General features: G+C 39.0%; 1 protein-coding gene across 1 annotated transcript in view; it reads right to left on the bottom strand.

The window, feature by feature from the left end:
- Window positions 1-1,221: 1,221 nt before the first annotated feature.
- The window catches only part of RALGAPA2 (Ral GTPase activating protein catalytic subunit alpha 2), a 4,189,194-nt gene continuing 4,171,873 nt past the window's right edge, over window positions 1,222-18,542 (bottom strand). The window contains exon 38 of the mRNA XM_044060158.1: window positions 1,222-4,314. Coding sequence (XP_043916093.1) covers window positions 4,169-4,314 — 146 coding nt within the window. The 3' untranslated portion in view covers window positions 1,222-4,168. The remainder of the gene's footprint in view (window positions 4,315-18,542) is intronic.

An 18,542-nucleotide genomic window follows, 5' to 3' on the forward strand; every position in this document is an offset into this window, starting at 1 on the left:
ATAGCAATCTCTCATTTGACAACCACGTGGCCAAAGTGGTTAGAAAAACATTTTATATAGCCCACCTAATCATCAAGGGATTCACATCTAGATCAGGGGAGGTCATCGTGTCTCTTTACTCATCCCACATCAGGCCCATAATTGAGTACAATGCCCCTTTTGGGATGTACCTTACCAGACCCCTGCAGCAACTGGAAAGACCCCAAAAGTACCTCACCAAGAGGATCAAAGTGCTCAAACAGATGCCATATGCTGCCCGGTTAAAGAAACTCCAGCTCTACTCAGTGGCATACCGCCTGCTCAGAGGCGATCTGTGCCTGACATATAAAGCCATGTCCAACCCGGAATTAATGGACATGCTGCACCTCAGAAAATCCAAATCCCATCGAGCTACGGCCGAGAGACTTGAACCTCAGCACTGAAATAAATAGGACATGCTGGAGGGACAGATTCATAACCCAGAGGGCTCCCTTCACTCTGGAATAAAATCCCAGTCCAGGTTAGGCAGAGTCCCTCATTGACTCTCTTCAAGAGGAATCTTGATGAGTGGATGGGAGATCGTAGGTTTACCCCGGGTATCACTTCTGTGTCACTGTTAGACAGAGGCACAGTATACTAACCTCGAAAAAGGGCATAGCAAAATTAATTTAAAATGGGTGGCGAAAGCCAAACACACTCTGGCTAGGCTTATAAATGCCCTAGGGCAGATAGCCTAGTATGAACCTATGAACCTATTTTTGAACCACGGATTGGGTATATATCCCACTTCTAAAAGGTCATTCAAAACACCCTTTAAATCTGAAACAAAGGCAACAATACTGCATATTCGAGTTCCATCTGACTCCTAAAGCAGCACAGTAAACAGCACTATCAGCAGAGTTTATCAGGCAAGTAGGAATGGAAGTAAAATAGTTTACTCAACATTAGGTAACTTCTATTGAGTCGATTGGCTGTGAATTTTACTTAACCTACGAATTATACATTAATTATATCACCATGGTACTACTTGCCTGACTTATTGTAATGAGATCATGCCTGCAAATGGATCAATGTTATCCAGTTAATTACCTGTAAAACAGCCAAAATAAAATTAACAGTTTCAGATGCAGAAACAGCTAAATACACACAAGAAAGGAAATATTTAAACCGTCTCAACTTATGCATGTCAGATTAAGTCAAATTACAAGAAATTGAGCACAAAAACAAACAATAGAAAATTAATTTCCATTTCAAAATGATTTTAATGTAGCTTTTTGCAACTCATCATTTAGGTAACAAAGATTACACTTTTATCATAAAAACATCTGTGATATATTAACAATAGAGAGAGGAATTCCTACTTTTCTGTTTTTACAAAGGTTATATTACAGCTTATGCCAAAGGAGGAAAATAAACAATTCAATGAAATTACTTCTTGGTTTCAGAGGAAAAATGAACTGGAGTTGAACTGGGTACAGCCTGATGAATACAGTTTACAATATACATTTTGAGTTGCTGCTCTCAGATCAGTCTTCCAGCTAGCACAGTTTAGCAGTACTGATATAGATGTAACAGGGTTTTGGCACCTCTCCAAACGTTCCTTATGCTCCTCTGTTATACAATGAGTGGTCTGGTTTAGAAAACTACAGCAGCATCATGGGGGTATTAATACTACTACTCCCAGTAACTGAAACAGTTCTATACAACAGGCGATTTTTAATGACACACACCATTTCTTGAAGTTAGACTAGTTAGTTATTTATCCCGAATGATTACATTTTGATAAGGTGTACTCCTTCATATTACAAACTTCAGACATAACATGCTTGAATTAGTACTTTCTCAAGCTTCAATGATATATGTCAAGCAAAAACTTATTTTAAATTCACTTGGTGATATATACTACAAAGGTACAAAAGTATTCAAAACAGGCTTAAAAAGAAGAAAACAGACAATTTCAAAGAGAACAAAGAATGGAGAACATGTGCTTTATCAGGTGAAACTACAATCATTTACTCTCCTAAAGAAACTGCATTTTCTTCAATTCTCATGCAACAGCTACTATTAAGTACCTGCCAATGCTTTGTACTCTCCTCTAAAATACCACAGATCAAAGCGAAGTGAACATTTCTGCAATCCAATTAAGATTTTCCAGTTTCTGGTCCAGACTACAGTAAGTGCATCTGATAAGATCACCTGAGGCTCTAGTTTCAGAGCTAATCAAATTAATTCACAACGTCAACAGCAACACAACAAAACTCAAATTATAACTTAATATTACCACATTTGTTTTATCAAGTATTACTCCCTATTTACATAGAATAAAATATAAAGTATGGTCAATTTGGAAACATAAATCATATTCACTTACATAATACACAGAAAATGAGTGCAAAAGTAATGTACCCCAAAACAACTAGAATATAGCTTCAGTCCCACCACACATTCCCTTTCACAAAACGTAACATTTAAAATAATATATTTCCTCTTTTCAAAGAGTGCATGAAAAATATTTTAAGAACAAACATTATTGAACATAGGACCTGCAAGCAAACCAGAATATATTTATATAACACAGCAGTAAACAATTACGGAAATCAGTTTTACACAGATACAATGAAACATAATGCAGAATCATATGTCTTAATTATTCTCTATTCTGAGCAATACATTTATAAATTAATAATATGCATATGTTTTAATTACTACTTTTGGTCATCTATGTACTACTTAAAAGTAACTAAGAAAAAATTACCAAGATCAAACCAGGATGGAATGTAGCATATTAGGTCACAAAGAAAATGAGAACAGGAGAACTTCTGTGTGCCACATGAAAATTTACCTTCTGAAATGGCCTGCAGAAGCAAAAGGAAGGGAATGCTTGGAATCAAACTGAACATCAGTGAAAACATGCATATAGAAGATAATGTGAAAGTACTGTAGATATGCAATTAACCTCCCATTAAATATACATTCATTGATAAGTCTACTGACATCAAAACAATATTCTGTTTACATTTCATGATTTCTTTATAGGAAAGAGTGAAATTAGAGCCTACTTTCTATACCATCTATCCTACAAATCAACTGGATGGTAACACTAGTGAAAAGAGACCCTTCAAATCTGGTAGTTTGTATAGCCAATGTGCAAAGCTGTTTGATTTTCATACAAGTGTAACACCACAGAGTTAATGAATAAAGTGCATTTTTCTTTTTCAAACTACTCCTGTATACAGGCATTATTCAACACATAGCATTTCAAATTTTCTGTATGCACGCATTACTCACCATGTAGCGGGTTTCACATAACTACAGTATTACAGAATCTAATCAGGTAAGAAACAACATAAATATAGCTTCCACTATTAGAATTTTAGTAGTTGCAGTTCTTTGCTGTACTGGCAAGTTTTCAAACTGCATGAGGACAGTAAGAAGCTATATATACTTCACAAATCTGTACACTAATGCTGGCAAGAACATGCTGCTCTTGTGCTAAACTATAATAGCTCATATGCTACAGGCAAAAAGCTGCATACAGCATAGTTATGTTGAACCACATTCAGTGTTGAGAATGGCTAATAAACAGTCACAAATACAAAAATGAAGATTGCGAAGTCAAAGTTCCACTGATCTTTTACCATAATCTGAAACACTAGAGAGGAATGCTGTCTAAATCTGGACTTTGACGAAGTAAAAAAAAACGTACAGTGAACATTCACAAAGATTATGGTGTTAAATTTATATCACTGAAGCTATACATTACAGGATCTGAGTAATTTATTCTCAGTTGTGTATCCTACAGTTGGTTATGGACCACATCTGACTTCGCTTTCAATTCTGTGCATGTTACAACTGCAAAAGCATTCTTTCACCATGATTTAGGGAATTTCTTTCAGTGTTGCACTACTTTTAGTTAGCAATACATTTAGGTAAAATACGTGGAAATTTTCAGAGAACCAGAAGCTTGTGTTAATGATTTAATGCTAAAATTCTACATATTTTCCTTCCTGTATATACTAATAACTACAATGCTGCATTTTTTTATAAATAATTATAATTTTCAAAAGATAAAGAAGCAAGAACTCAACATTTAAATATACACAGTTTTGATTACTCAGTCGAAAAAGATCATCTACATACAAAAAAAGCACCCTTGAAAAAAATCAGCATTAGCAGTCACAAAAGTGCTTCAGTCTGAAGATTTGCTGACAGCACTAACAGAGCGTCGGAGTTTCCCAGAGACCTTTTTTGTGGCACGTGGCAGTGTTGGGGAGGCCTGTTCCATAAAATCCATTCCTGCTGCTGCAGCAGGCATAATATTTTCACTGAGAGAGCCTGAATAAACATAAGTACAAAACAATAAGAATTAGTCAGAGAGCCTGAATAAACATAAGTACAAAACAATAAGAATTAGTCTATCATGTATAATCAGTTTACTTGTTATGTTACAACTTTGATTAAAAGTAGCAAATGATGCACAATAATGGCAAGCAACATTAAACTACATAAGTCAACTGTGTGAACATGGTCCATGTATGAAGGCATATATTATAATGGCTAATACCCACTGAGTAAGAATGCACAACAGTGAACAATATTTGCAAATCTGACAAACCAACTATAAGAATGTGGGGAAACTATTCTATTATCTACCAGCCAACAGATTTCAAATGAAACTGATTTAAAGTGATACCACAAAAATAAAAAAGAATACTATGAGTAAGACATGTTTGTTTATTTTTAATTAATTTGTTAACCAACTGGCATTTTCTCAGACCTACAACCTGGGAAAAAAGGTCAAAGGTAAATGCAGTCTATATCTATATATTTTATACGCATACACACACCGTGCCCCATTGGCATTCATATTAGACAATTAAACATGTTTCTGGAAGATGGGAGAAAACCGTAGCATCTACAGAAAATCTTCACAGACATGAAAACAAATAATTTCCACACACTAACTAGATGCCAGGACTGAACCCCAAACCCTGGAGCATGAAGAAGAAATCTAACCAGTGCACTGCCATGTTCAGGTTAAGCCTATAGGTTTTGTATTAGAACATTACCCCATCAGATGCGCAGTAGCAAGGACTGCCCAAACCCCGCCCAGCACTCTGTGCATAATGTTTACTTTAAGAAGTGCTTTGAATAAACATCAGAAGACCATCATCAGAAAAATCAGTATGCTAAACATTGTTAATTATTTCAATACAAAGCCTTTTCTCCCTTATATATTAAAATTAAATCTTAGACTACATAATTTGCCCATTTAATTTTCATTAAGTTAGAAAAATTTAAATCCGTTACATGTCGATTTTTCATCCTTTTGATTTGGGGTGAGATGCTTTTTTATAATTATAGTGAATTTATGTATGTCTATTTCATACGAGTTTTTAAATGAATGAAATACTGTTACATGCGTTTTTCCTGCTTTGTGAAATTTCACGAGGTAACATGATCATTTCTTAAGATCAGGTGTTTGTCTTTTTAGTTGGTTTATAAAGTTAATTAACTTAAACAGGATGGACTTGACAGTAGTTCGGTGCTGACATTTGAAATGCTTTTGTTACTTTTCTGAATGTCGCAATTAAGAGCTGCTAGTTTTGCAGGATCCCTGTTGTGCACACAAAATATCTTATGGCTTTATGCCCGAGTTTGCACAGAGAGGTCTGGTATTTCCTTTGAAAAACTTAAACTTCCTGGATGGGGTACACTGCTGACTGTGGGGTAACCAGTGTATACGGCATGTCAGATATTGTTATTAGATAAAGGTTTTATGGAAAAAAAGAGTGGATAACTTTACAAAAGGAACACGTGTTTGACCAATTGCTTGTTTTAATTTAAGGTGTAATCTAGTTTAATAGTCCGTGCGTGTTTGGGGGGGATTACCATTTGAAATAACCCTGCAAGACGGAGCACATGTATTGTTTTTGCTGCACTTTTTAATTTCCTTATTAAAAACAAAATCGACTTGTTAATGTTTTGTTTGAAAATGCACTTGTAAAATGATATTCTACTTAACACTCTGGTTGTTTACTTTGTATGGGGAGCAGCCATGTGAAGTGGGGGGTGCAGGGGGCAAAAGCAATTACTGCACAAAATTACAATTAAAGATACCAAAAAAAAGCATGAAGCCGGTGTTAAAAATGGTCAGAAAATGAATATTCACAATGAATATTCACCATGTAACTGAATAATCTGCATGGCTTGTCACTCAGCCGTGTTTTCCATGCAACTTTACTCGGGTTTGCCCAGTCAATCATTTTAGCCACACCCATTCCTGAGCGAAAATCATGGCGAGTAATGTTCAAATACAAAGCCAGCCTACAAACAATGTGTAAATACTCAGACAATTCAAAATAAAGTTTTGGGTTTAATGCTCACAACATACAAGTTCTGCAAAATAGTTCAAAAAGATACCCGTTCAGACTAGAAAATCATATCTGTAGGTAGTTTTAGCTTCTGAAGTTGGTCAAGTATTTCTGTATAACAAACTCTCAAATGCTGTACTGATGCTTTTCTTTCTGTCAAGTCAACTAGCACAGTTCAAAGTGTTTTCACAACTCTAAATGGGGAGACAATCTTGTTTGTGAAACAGTAGTGACTGACACACATACATGCAAGCACTAGTGTGCGAATGCAGGGGTTACTCTCTCTGAAGATCAATTGCTGGTCTAAGGGATTTCCCCTTTCTTCGTGATAGTATGATCTTGGGTGTTGGTGTATATATACATATATATAGGCAGCAATAATTTGGTGGGTATAGCCACCCACATTAGGGGGTACAGGGGAGCTTGCTCCTTGACAAAAATGCATTTTTCTTCTATTTTTGACTTTGGAATACCTTCTGCATGCCTGGGGTTTGGCTTGTTTGTTATCGTGCTTTTGTGAGTCAAAGTCTTTTTAGGAAGCCCTCTGAATAACATCTTAGCATGACTAATTTTTACCATTTAATTTATTGTACCTCATTAAACTCGTAAAATAGGGGTTACTACCTGAGAGTTTTTCCATTCACCAAATGCAAATAAAAGAACTTTACATACTGTGTACTTCAGCAAAACATTACAACTACTTGAAATCAGACCAGATTTACTTATGTAACTTTTTCAGTACAATTCATTTCAGCAAACATTTCTGGAGTACTACACACTCAGTTTGAAAAAACACCATCAAGAACACTCCTTTATCGTTGAATAAAGATCAGATTAAACCCTTAACTAGACTGCTTTTCCCTCTGGAAAGTGGACTTTATTTTTGCTAAATTTTCCTACGTTTTGCCAAGTTACCTGTGGCCAGGATCTGACATTCTGAACAGTTATCCTTTTTCCTAATCCAATAGTCTGTTTCATGGTACAATGGTGGTCTACAAGAATCCACAGTTGTTTGAATATATTTTCAAATGAAAAGTGGACAACACTTCTCTTACAGAACACTGGAGGAGGGGGAGGATCAGTCTGATAACTGCTGACAGCAATGTAGCTGATTCTGCTAAGACCAGGAGCATTGCTCAGAAGTGACACAAATATGAATGGAAGTGCACAGAACTCCTCTTGTTGACCCTCCTGAGCTTTGAACACGGCAAACCAATGACTTGGGAAATAGCAATATAAATATATATATATATATATATATATATATATATATATACAATCTTCTGTTTAGTCTCTTTCCATGTATCCTTAGCTACCACCACAGAGTCATTTCTAATCCATACTCCTACATACTTCATTTTATCACGTCCCCATAAATAAATATTCATTTTTATATCCAAACACATTATGTTCCAATATCAAGCCAAGCAGCTTGAGTCAAAATTCATTATATACTGATCAGAATACAGTTGAGAACAGGTCAGTCAATACTTAACAGCTTATATACCCACCTAATACGGGATACTTGTGTGTAGTGATTGCATATCCAGTGTACATACATAAGCACTATTGAAAACTTGTAAATCACTGCAGCAGTAAGTTTTAAAAATTCTGTTGTATCCTTTCCCTTCAAGAACAAAACTATCACTGAAATGAGAACACAATTAAACCTCCCTAAAAGCTATGCAATCATTTTAAGGCAAATTCGTGACCTTAGGTGATATATCATAAACAATCTTGGTATCAACGCAAATGACATCCAAACCTGCAAAACCACATGGAACCTCCTATCCTCAAACAAAAAATATTATCTAACTCCTACAAACTTATTCTATCAATCAAAATGCAAAAATAAGTTATTTATTCTAGTTACTGGAAGGAAATAGATCCTTTAGTCACAAACAAACAAATATCTCAAGCGATCCAGCTAACCTCCAAACTTATTACCCTTAAAAAAAACTTAAATATACACAGATCATGATACTCCATAACGCCTGTCTTACTCCAATCATTCTAAATAAAATATACCCAACCATCTCTCCATTCTGCCCATACGGTGATCATTTCAAGGCTGATCTACTCCACACCTTCTGGAGCTGCAAGTGCACCTATAAGCTATGGTGCTCACTTAGAGTCCAACTAAAAAAAATGGGTTATGAAAAAGCAACCTTATCTTGGAAACTAGCTCTCCTACCCATCACCCCCACTGGCCTGACTAAACTACAAACACGTATATTAATAACACTAGTTTTGTTACTTAAATACTACATTACATTACACTGGAAGGATAGAGCATCACTCATCTAGGAGGGTTTCAAACAATTGGCTGCTAAACACCTACTAGCTCACAAATATTTAACCTACACTCAGAAATCCCACACCCACTTTACAGAATTTTGGAAATCTCTTTTTGAACACATTCTAATTTGAAGTTGGTCTATATAATTAAGGATGGACTTTTGGCATATGTATAAATAGTTTTTACTATTTTGCTTTTATGTTTTATTCATCAGCAATGTATTCACTGGTCATACTGCTACCTGTCAATTATCATTGTTATGCTCACTGTATATGTTTTCATAAAAAAGAAATAAAAGATTTTGCACAAAAATTCTGTTGTATCCTTAATACGTGCCCAAACAAACTGTAATAAAGGTTTAAGCTGACTTTCAAAGTAAACAAAGGTTCAGTTACAGACACCCTGATACTATAGGTCACCCCGGTGGCTTCTCAACACACTTATGAATTTTGGGCAAAATATAGAATCTCTGCAGTCTCAGAATATCAACTGTTAACTGATGAAAAAGATATCCAGAAATAACACCATATGCTCTGGCATCATGCAGAAACCCATCAATACATCACAAAGTCCAAAGCAGCAACAAAAGATAGTTTACAGTAAGAAATATTATCATTCGACTGTATCATGACTTCCTTTTTGTATTCAACAGAATCCTAAATAACAATGGCCCCACCTTTAACAGCTTTAACTATTACCGTATGTTCATTTTTAGCCAAATTATCAAGTGCTACCTTTTGTTATTTAAATTATAGCCATAACTTCTAAATATAGTAGCCTGATTAATATGTAATTCTCAAAGAACATAATGTTCAAACATTTTTACTGCAGAATGGTATGGGGGGCTGAAACTCTGATTTTTTTTTAAATGAAAAGGAGCACCAGATACACTCTCCTCATTTTGTTTCTGACTATAAAAATACTTAAGATTCAACATCCGACAAAAATATTTAACACCCATAGCAGTCAAACATTGTGAAACAAACAAGAAGGAACATAACCCAAGCCTTTGTTTAAAACAACAATTTCACTGTCAGGTAAATTATGTGAAGACAGATTAACTATCAAATCATTACTATTATCAGTCACAACACTGCCCTGAATAACTGCTCGACTTGGTGGTCTGTGTTTTCTACATGCTCACCTAAAGGGCTATTCAAAATATTCAGTTTTTTGGTAATGGGTGAGTTAGTGTCAACCAAGTCACCCAAATCAGTTTCTGTATCAGTGTTAGAAGCACTGGAAGAAAAATCCAGAACAGTAGACTCCATGGCACTAAAATCTGAAGAACATTTCAAAACAAGATTGACCCCATTTACGTTTATGCCTTATAGTCTTCTTATTGTCACCCTCAGCAAAACCCACAGCTCGTTTAACAGTTTTCCAGGTATATATTACATTATTTTGAAAATCTTTCGAGTCACGATTATATTTCTTTAACTTTCGACTCTTCAATTCACACTCATAATCTTTCATTTCCTTTAAAAATTGTGAATACATGCCCTCATAATTTCTATGTTCAATAAACAGTTGCAAAACTTCAGAAGATTTATCCAATGATTTACCAATATGCACCAACTGTTTTTTTTTTAACAAAAAAAATCTTTATTAAATTATCACATATGACATAGGCAATCTTCCATTTATATAAATGAAAAACAGACACTTCTTTAGTTGCAAACATTATGCATCAGACACCACTGAAACAACTGTAGTTGCAAACAATACACCACTTATAATCTAACCAGTCATTGTCAGTTAAGCATTATATAGCTCATTCAAATCCTGCTGCCTTTTATACCTCGTTCTTTCTCTGCATATATTGTGCCCACAATTCCAATTTTTTTCCTATACAGTTTGCTTCTTCCCTTTTCTAAAGATTGTTTTATCTCTGTTACTATATTCACTACTTCCAGTAAATTTGATTTAGACTTTGATTTTCATTTTCTAGTACTTGCTTTTTGGCAGCCACCACAATAAGACTCAGCAAAGCTTTACTACGTCTAAAAAATTCCGACTCTGTTTCACAGCTCAAAAAATCATCTCCCCAGTCAGTCCAATCCCCTCACCCAGCATCCCTGACAGAGCAGTCCACAGGGAATCTCTAAAGTCTGCCAACTCATTACACTCAAAAAAACATGTTCTCAACTGCCTATTTCTTCCCTGTCAAACCTCTAGTATTTGCTATCCACCTGAGGAAAATTTATTTGGAGTCTACTTGGTGTATAAAAATACCTATGTAAACACTTCCAGGCAAATATCCTAAATCTTCTACACTTCACTGCATATCTGGGAGATATATATGTATCCCCTCATTGTCTGTCTCTTTGTGAATTGCTTATCTAGTCTCTCTTCCCCAATCCTTTCTAAGCTCCTCCAATTGATTCTTGTAGTTATCATGCAGTATTTTATATGCTCTACTAATTATTCCTTTTTTAACAGCAGCTTCTGCTCTAGATTGTATTAAAAATTCTACCAGTGCTTGTCCTTTGTTTAAGACTGCCTATTTCTTTCTCTTTGTCTATACTCTGCTATCAATCCTTGATAAGGAAGGCAATCTCTAACCTGCAGTACAAATAAATTCTTGGCATCTGCCTATTCTATTACCTTTCCCTTTCTAGATATTTGCTCCTAATACCTTGGTTCCTTTCCCAGTTTTCTCCAATAAATTCCAGCCCCCTCTTCCCTACTGTCTGCATCCATAACTGCAGTCACCCCCTATCGGCAGAATCTCCCTTCTCCATTCCCATGCTGGTTTAGTTCTTAAAATCCTCCCTGCTATTTTATGAATATAATATTGTGTATGATTGTTGTCGTTCTCCTTAAGAGTCTGCATCCAAAATCCCAGTCTCTCTTTGTTTCTTCAGCTTCCTCCCTGTATCATCATCCCTTTCTACTTTGGATTATAGTTTTTTGCTTGTGTTATGAATAAGAGCCTTAGATGTGTTGCTCTAAAATACTCCCTCAAATTGGGTAATCCTAGTCAGCCTTGTTCTATTGGAAGAATCAGCTTATCCCACTCAACCCTTGCTATCTTACCCTCTCAGATAAAATTCTACAGCTCCTTTTCAATTGCTATCCACAGCTTCTCCTCTGGTTGATAAAAAATATGCCTGACCTGTGTACAAGATTAAGGGAACTAAAAACATTTTAACTGCTTGTGTCTTACTATCCATATGTATATAACAAAGCCTCCAAATTTCTCAGTTTTCGTATTATCTTCTGTTTAGTTTATTTTCACATATCCTTAGCTGCCACAACAGTGTAATTTCTAATCCATACTCCTAAATACTTCATTTTATCAAGCCCCCATAAATATGGATATTGCTGGAGCAATTCATATGCGGGTACATAATTTACCACTATCACCTTTGTTTTAGCTTCATTAATTTTATATCCTAAAAAGATTTGAAACGGTCTTAAAATGTCCTTTTCTGGTTTTGTCATGTATAAAATAATATCATCCGCAAATAGAGCCAGTTTTTCTTGACTGTCACACCAATTACATCCTTGAATTTCTGAGTCCCTTATTTTCTTTGCTAATGGTTCTAAATATAATGTAAATAACAAAGGAGAAAGAGGACACCCCTGCCTGGTTCCACTACTCAAGCAAAAATTATCAGAGAGGACCAAAACCCACTTTAATTTTCACCTTCGACCCCTCATATATACTCCTAATCAATCTTATAATTGTATCAGGGAAAGTAAATGCTTCCATCGCCCTGCGCATAAAGTCCCCATCTACTCTGTCAAATGCTTTCCTCTGCATCAAGACCCACCAATAACAGTGGCATATTCTTACATTCTGCTTTCCTCTGGATCATCAATGTTCTGTTAATGTTGTCAAATGTTTGCCTCCTCTCCACAAAACCACACTGATCCATATCTATCAATTCTGGTATCACTTTTGCCATTCTTTTAGACATTATAGACATAAACACTTTATAATCATGGTTTAGTATTGAAATGGGCCTGTATGAAGCTGGATCCGATGGATCTTTACCCTCTTTAGGTATTACAGCTACTACTGCTATGTTCCAGGATGCTAGTACTTGTCCTTGTGACGACTGGGGAGAGATGGGCGAAGGCTGCCAGCCTAGTCAAATAGAATTTGATATATAATTCTATCAACTGTATAAATAAATGTAAAATACAGGCTTGTGTTTTTAAATGTAGGAAAACACTGTGAAATGTGGAAATGCAAAATATGTGACATTGCACTCTACTGGCCCAGTGAAGCATGTTGTATCCTTTCATGTTAGAATTCGGCCCAAGGGCGGCTGGATGAAGGTTTCATGCCCATGGTTTTAGGCTAAAGTTTATGACTAGAATTTAGATTTGGAAGGTGTTTATTGCTTTAGTTTCTGTTAGTATATACATGTGAAATATCTTCTATTGTAAGTTTCTGTGCAGGTGTTAGATTGCTAAATAATGCAGTTTGTGGCCTGAGAACTCAGACCAGGTGTTAAGATGATGCAATATGAATACTGGGAAAACCTAACTGCCAAAAATGATGTAATTTTGGGAGGGCCTTAGAGACATGTTTGTTAGTAATGTTTACATACTATTTCTCACAAGAGACCTGAAGCATTTTGATCTGGACATCTAACTTATCAGCACTCTGTTTATGCTCACATGTAAGTTTTTAGTACTGTGATATCTTGTAGGAATAGTTAAAGCTAGTAAAGATTAATTAGGTATTTTTCTTTGAAACCAGACCTGTCCTACTGTATTATTTTAAGTTTCTGTGTGATCTGTGAACTCTTAGATATTTCTGTGGTGTAGTAGATTTGTCTTGTGTTTTAATTATTTATTATTAAATATTTTTAAACCTTCTACCTGTGGCTGCTTTGTGTAGAGATGAAGTATGCTTTAGAGTACATTATATATTTATAGAGTTTACTGTCTAAGCCTTTCCAATAAGCCTTAGTCTGTATAGTCACATTACCATTGGATATTAATATTGCACAGTAATAATTGGACACCCTTTTAAGGGTCTTTTAGTAGCTGATATTATTAACTGGGTGGTGGCAGTAATTACTACCATATAGTCTGGGCAAAGGGGCACAGCTGGAGAATGTGTCAGCCTTTTCCAGGAGTGTCTGTGAAGTTGTATAAATACTTATCTCAAAGTGTGTGTGTGTGTGTGTGTGTGTGTGTGTGTGTGTGTGTGTGTGTGTGTGTTGTGTCAGCTACTTGGGCAGGGACACGAAGCGCTGGTTGGACAGAGAGGGTACTGGAGGTTCTAGCTTGCCCAGTTAGGCTGAGACCTGGACCCTATAGCTGTGCCACTGGGGAGTCTTATTGGGGACCTGGTGAGCAAGGGAGCAGCCAGCCCCAGACTGACTGATCTCTGTGTACACTTAAGGAAAATTGTACTTTACTGTGTGTATTAATTATCCTTTCCTCTTCGAGGAGACGACATCCCTGGTGTTAGTGGTGAGGATTGAGGCTCCTTGATTGCTGGGCCAGGGCACGGTCGTCACAAGTGTTTGGCAGTGGTGGGATCTACTTCACATACTAATTGGCTTGTAGTGGTGTGGGTAGAGCGAATTCCTGTAGCTTATGTACAGTGATCTCTAGAAGTGTTCTGTACTCTAAAACAGCCACGCAGTGTATACCAAGAGTTCAGATCACAATTGCTTATTTCTTTTGTTAGCTTAGTGTTAGTCAGGGTGAAAAGGCAGCATGTTAGCAGAAGAGTATGGAAAGCTGACAAGGAGCCAGCTGGCGGAGATGTGCCAGGCTAGGGGGCTGGTGCATGGAAACCTGACTAAGGTAGACCTGATTGCAGCCTTGGTTACAGCTGCATCAGAAAACAGCAGCCTGGAGGATAATCAGACTGACAGTGGAGATACAGTATTCTCGGAGAATGGACAACTCAACCTTTCTGCAGTGGACTTAAAAATCCAGCTGGAGCTAGAGAGACTTGAGTTGGAGGCCAGGCGTATGGAACTGGAAGCAGCCGAGAGAATGAGGAGCCTAGAGAATGAGGAGCCTAGAAGCTGAAGAACAGGAACGGCAGAGAAAGCATGAGAGGGAAATGCTGACTTTTAACCAGAGTCATGGAGGCAATGGGGAAGGGAGTAACCGGACCCCAGAAGCACAAAAGGTCAGTAAATTTCTTCCACAGTTTAAAGAGGGGATAATTTTGATAGCTTCATTCATATGTTTGAGCGGGTATGTAAACAGTATGAAGTTGACCAAAGGCTTTTGTTACGGTTCCTGACCCCCTTACTCCATGCTAAAGCTGTAACTTCTTTAGCAAAAATGCATGACACTGACTGTTTTGATTATACTACTGTAAAAATACATTTGTTAGAATGTTTTAAGCTAACACCTGAAATGTATAGGAAAAAGTTTTGTGAGCATAGATGCAAGGCAGAAGAAAATGTATGTGAATATGTTGTTGAACTGAGCACTTATTTTCATAGCTGGGTGAGTGGATGTCAGGTCACCACTTTTGAAGGGCTGGCAGACCTTTTGGTAAGGGAACAAGCCCTTAGCATTTCGCCTGAGGACATGAGGATCTGGTTAGCTGATAAACAGTGTGCTACTTCAGAGGAGTTGGGGAAGAAGGGAGACCTATACCTAGCAAGCAGGGCAGCCCTGCACAGGAAAGGGACCCCTAGCACTGCTCATGGGACTAAAGGAACCCATGGTGGGCAGCACAGACTGCCCCAACAGAATCCGCCAGTAGCAGGGGAAGCCACTAGTCCAGGTATATATCCAGGAGCTAGGGTTAAATATTTTGAATGCAACCAGTGGGGCCATGTGGCATACAGGTGTCCACGGAGGCAAGGTGGGGAGCCAAATGTGAGGGAGCCAGTAAGTGGGAAAGACAAAATGCCAACAGAGTGCTGTCTTGAGACAACAGGGGTATGGAACTACCATCCTGCAGATGTCCTGAGAGGGAAGGATTTGGATGAGGCAGTACTATGTACTTATGCACTTACATGCAGTGAGGCTAGGAGACAAGCATGTGGGTCTGGTAGCCTGGGGGAGACCCAGACAGACTGCATACTTGCACCCAGGACTGCTGAGGTGGTTACTTCAGGGAGTGAGCTACGCTGTAGAAGTGAGACTGAATGTGAGCCAAAGCTGCTTGTGGGTACTGATGTTCCCTTGGACAGGGTAACTGCAAAGGTAGAGGTGAGTAGTAGTACCCAGGCTGACAGTGAGGCACCGCTGTCAGAGGACGCCAAGACTTCCTGTGGAAGGGGAGCTGGGAAGGGTTACAAGGAGAGACTTGAAACAGGCTCAGCTCTCAGACCCTACATTGCAAGGCCTGAAGCAGGTAGCTAGGGAGGCACCTGATTCTCAAGGGAAGGGGGAATCTGTATACGGGAACAAAGGGTTACACTGTACAGAGAGTGGACCCCTGAGGGAGGGCTAGAAGGTGAGAGAGAGTACAGCAGTTGGTAGTGCCTAGAGCTTACCGTCTGGCGCTTCTAGCCATAGACCATGATATTCCCTTTGCAGGTCATATGGGCATAAAACGTACAAAGAGGTGTATTATGCAAAATTTCTATTGGCCTGGAATTTCCAGAGATGTAACAGGGTACTGCAGGACCTGTGAGCAGTGCCAAAAGGTAGGTAAGGCAGGAGACAACGTGAGAGCTCCTTTGATGCCTTTGCCTGTGATTGATCAGCCATTTCAGAGGGTTGCTATGGATATTGTGTGTCCTCTGAGTACCCCAAGTTCCACAGGGAAAAAGTATACCCTAGTGATTGTAGATTGCGCTACACGATACCCTGAGGCAGTGGCTTTATCCTCCATTGAGGCAAAGAAGGTGGCAAATGCTTTGCTAGAGATTTTCAGCAGGGTAGGTTTCCCAAAGGAAATGCTGTCTGACAGAGGTGCCAATTTTATGCCAGACCTGCTGGCTTGTCTGTGGAGGTCCTGTGGGGTGAAGCACATGAAGACTGTCCCCGACCATCCCCAGACTAATGGTCTTGTTGAGAGGTTAAACTCTACAATCAAGTCCATGCTACGGGCATTTGCTAATCAGTTTAAGAGGGAATGGGACAAATATTTGCCCCATCTGTTGTTTGCTTGCAGAGAGGTTCCCAGGAATCCACAGGTTTTTCACCCTTTGAGTTGCTGTATGGGCATAGGGTGAGGGGACCTCTAGATTTAATTCGAGATGAGTGGGAAGGTGTGTGTTGTGGCATATGTCCTGAGCCTCAGGACAAGGCTCAGGGAACTCATGGGCCTGGCCCAGGAGAACTTGGCAGAAGCCCAACAACAGAAAAAGGTGTGGTATGACAGGAATGCTCGAGCTAGAGAATATGCTGTAGGGCAGCAGGTGATGGTTCTCATTCCTGTCAGACACAACAAGCTGCAAGCAGCTTGGGAGGGGCCCTACAAGGTGGTAAGAAAGGTAAGTGCTGTTAACTACATGGTGGAAGTGTTAGGCAGACGGCAGGGGCACAAATTGTACCATGTTAACATGTTGAAACCTTACCATGATAGGGAGGCCCTTGTGCTGAGCATTTGCAGTGGATTGCAGGAGGAGTCTGAGGGAGATCTGGGGACTGATGATCTCAGTGAGCCGTGGGCTGACACCTTGTTGGAAGGGGTAGCAATGTCCAAGCAGCTATCTCCTACCCAGGTTCGAGAAATCCGAGCAGTGTTGCAGGAGTTTGGGGGCATGTTCACCGGGAAACCAGGGAGCACCCACCTGGTGCAGCACCAGGTGGATACAGGACCCCAAAGGCCTATTAGGCAGGCCCCGTATAGGGTGCCTGGTATAGGGTGCCTGAGAGAGTCAAACAGACTCTGAAGGAAGAGGTACAGTAGATGTTGGAACTAGGGGTGATTCAAGAGTCCAACAGTCCCTGGGCCTCGCCAGTGGTGTTGGTGCCAAAGAAGGATGGCAGCAACAGGTTCTGTGTGGATTACAGGAAATTAAATAAGTCACACAGACTCCATGCCTACGACAGATGAGGCCCTAGAGCAGCTGGGTGGGGCTAAGTATCTTACAACCATTGATCTTACCAAGGGTTACTGGCAGGTACCCTTGACTCCCAGTGCTAGAGAGAAGTCAGCCTTTGTGACTCCTTTTGGCTTGTATGAGTTCACAAAGATGCCCTTTGGGATGAAGAATGCCCCAGCGACTTTCCAGAGGCTGGTAGATCATATCTTAGCAGGAGCAGGAGGGTTTGCCCTTGCTTACATGGATGATATTGCTATCTACAGCCATTCCTGGCAAGAGCACCTTCAGCATGTTAGGGAGGTGCTGGGCAGACTATGGAGGGCAGGGTTGATCATTAAGCCAAGCAAATGTCAGGTGGGTATGGCAGAGGTCTCCTACCTACGACATAGACTGGGGAGTGGTAAGATAAGGCCAGAACCTGCCAAAGTGGAAGTTATTCAGGCATGGCCTGCACCTGTTACCAAAAAGAAGGTGAGGGCATTTTCTTGGGGACAGCAGGGTACTACAGAAAGTTTGTTCATAGTTATAGTACCTTAGCTGCTCCCCTCACAGACCTGACAAGGAAGAACAGGCCAGATAAGGTAGTGTGGACCCCAGCATGTGAGCAGGCATTTCAGAAGCTTAAGGAAGCTTTGGGAGGACCCCCTGTGTTAGCCAGTCCAGACTACAGCAAAGACTCTGTTGTGCAGATGGATGCTTCAAACTATGGGGTGGGGGCTGTACTTAGCCAAATTTCTTCAGAGGGAGAAGAGCACCCAGTGGTTTATCTCTGTTGTAGGCTCCAACCCAGGGAGGAATGCTGTGCAGCAGTAGAAAAGGAATGTATAGCCATAGTGTGGGCACTACAAAAACTTCAGCCTTATCTGTATGGAAGAAAATTCACTGTGATGACAGATCACAACCCTCTAACATGGTTAAACAGAGTCAGTCAGCAAAATGCCAAGTTGCTAA

Source organism: Protopterus annectens, chromosome 1.part2 (genome assembly GCF_019279795.1).
Source record: "Protopterus annectens isolate FY-2018-M chromosome 1.part2, PAN1.0, whole genome shotgun sequence".
NCBI classification, from domain to species: Eukaryota; Metazoa; Chordata; order Ceratodontiformes; family Protopteridae; genus Protopterus; species Protopterus annectens.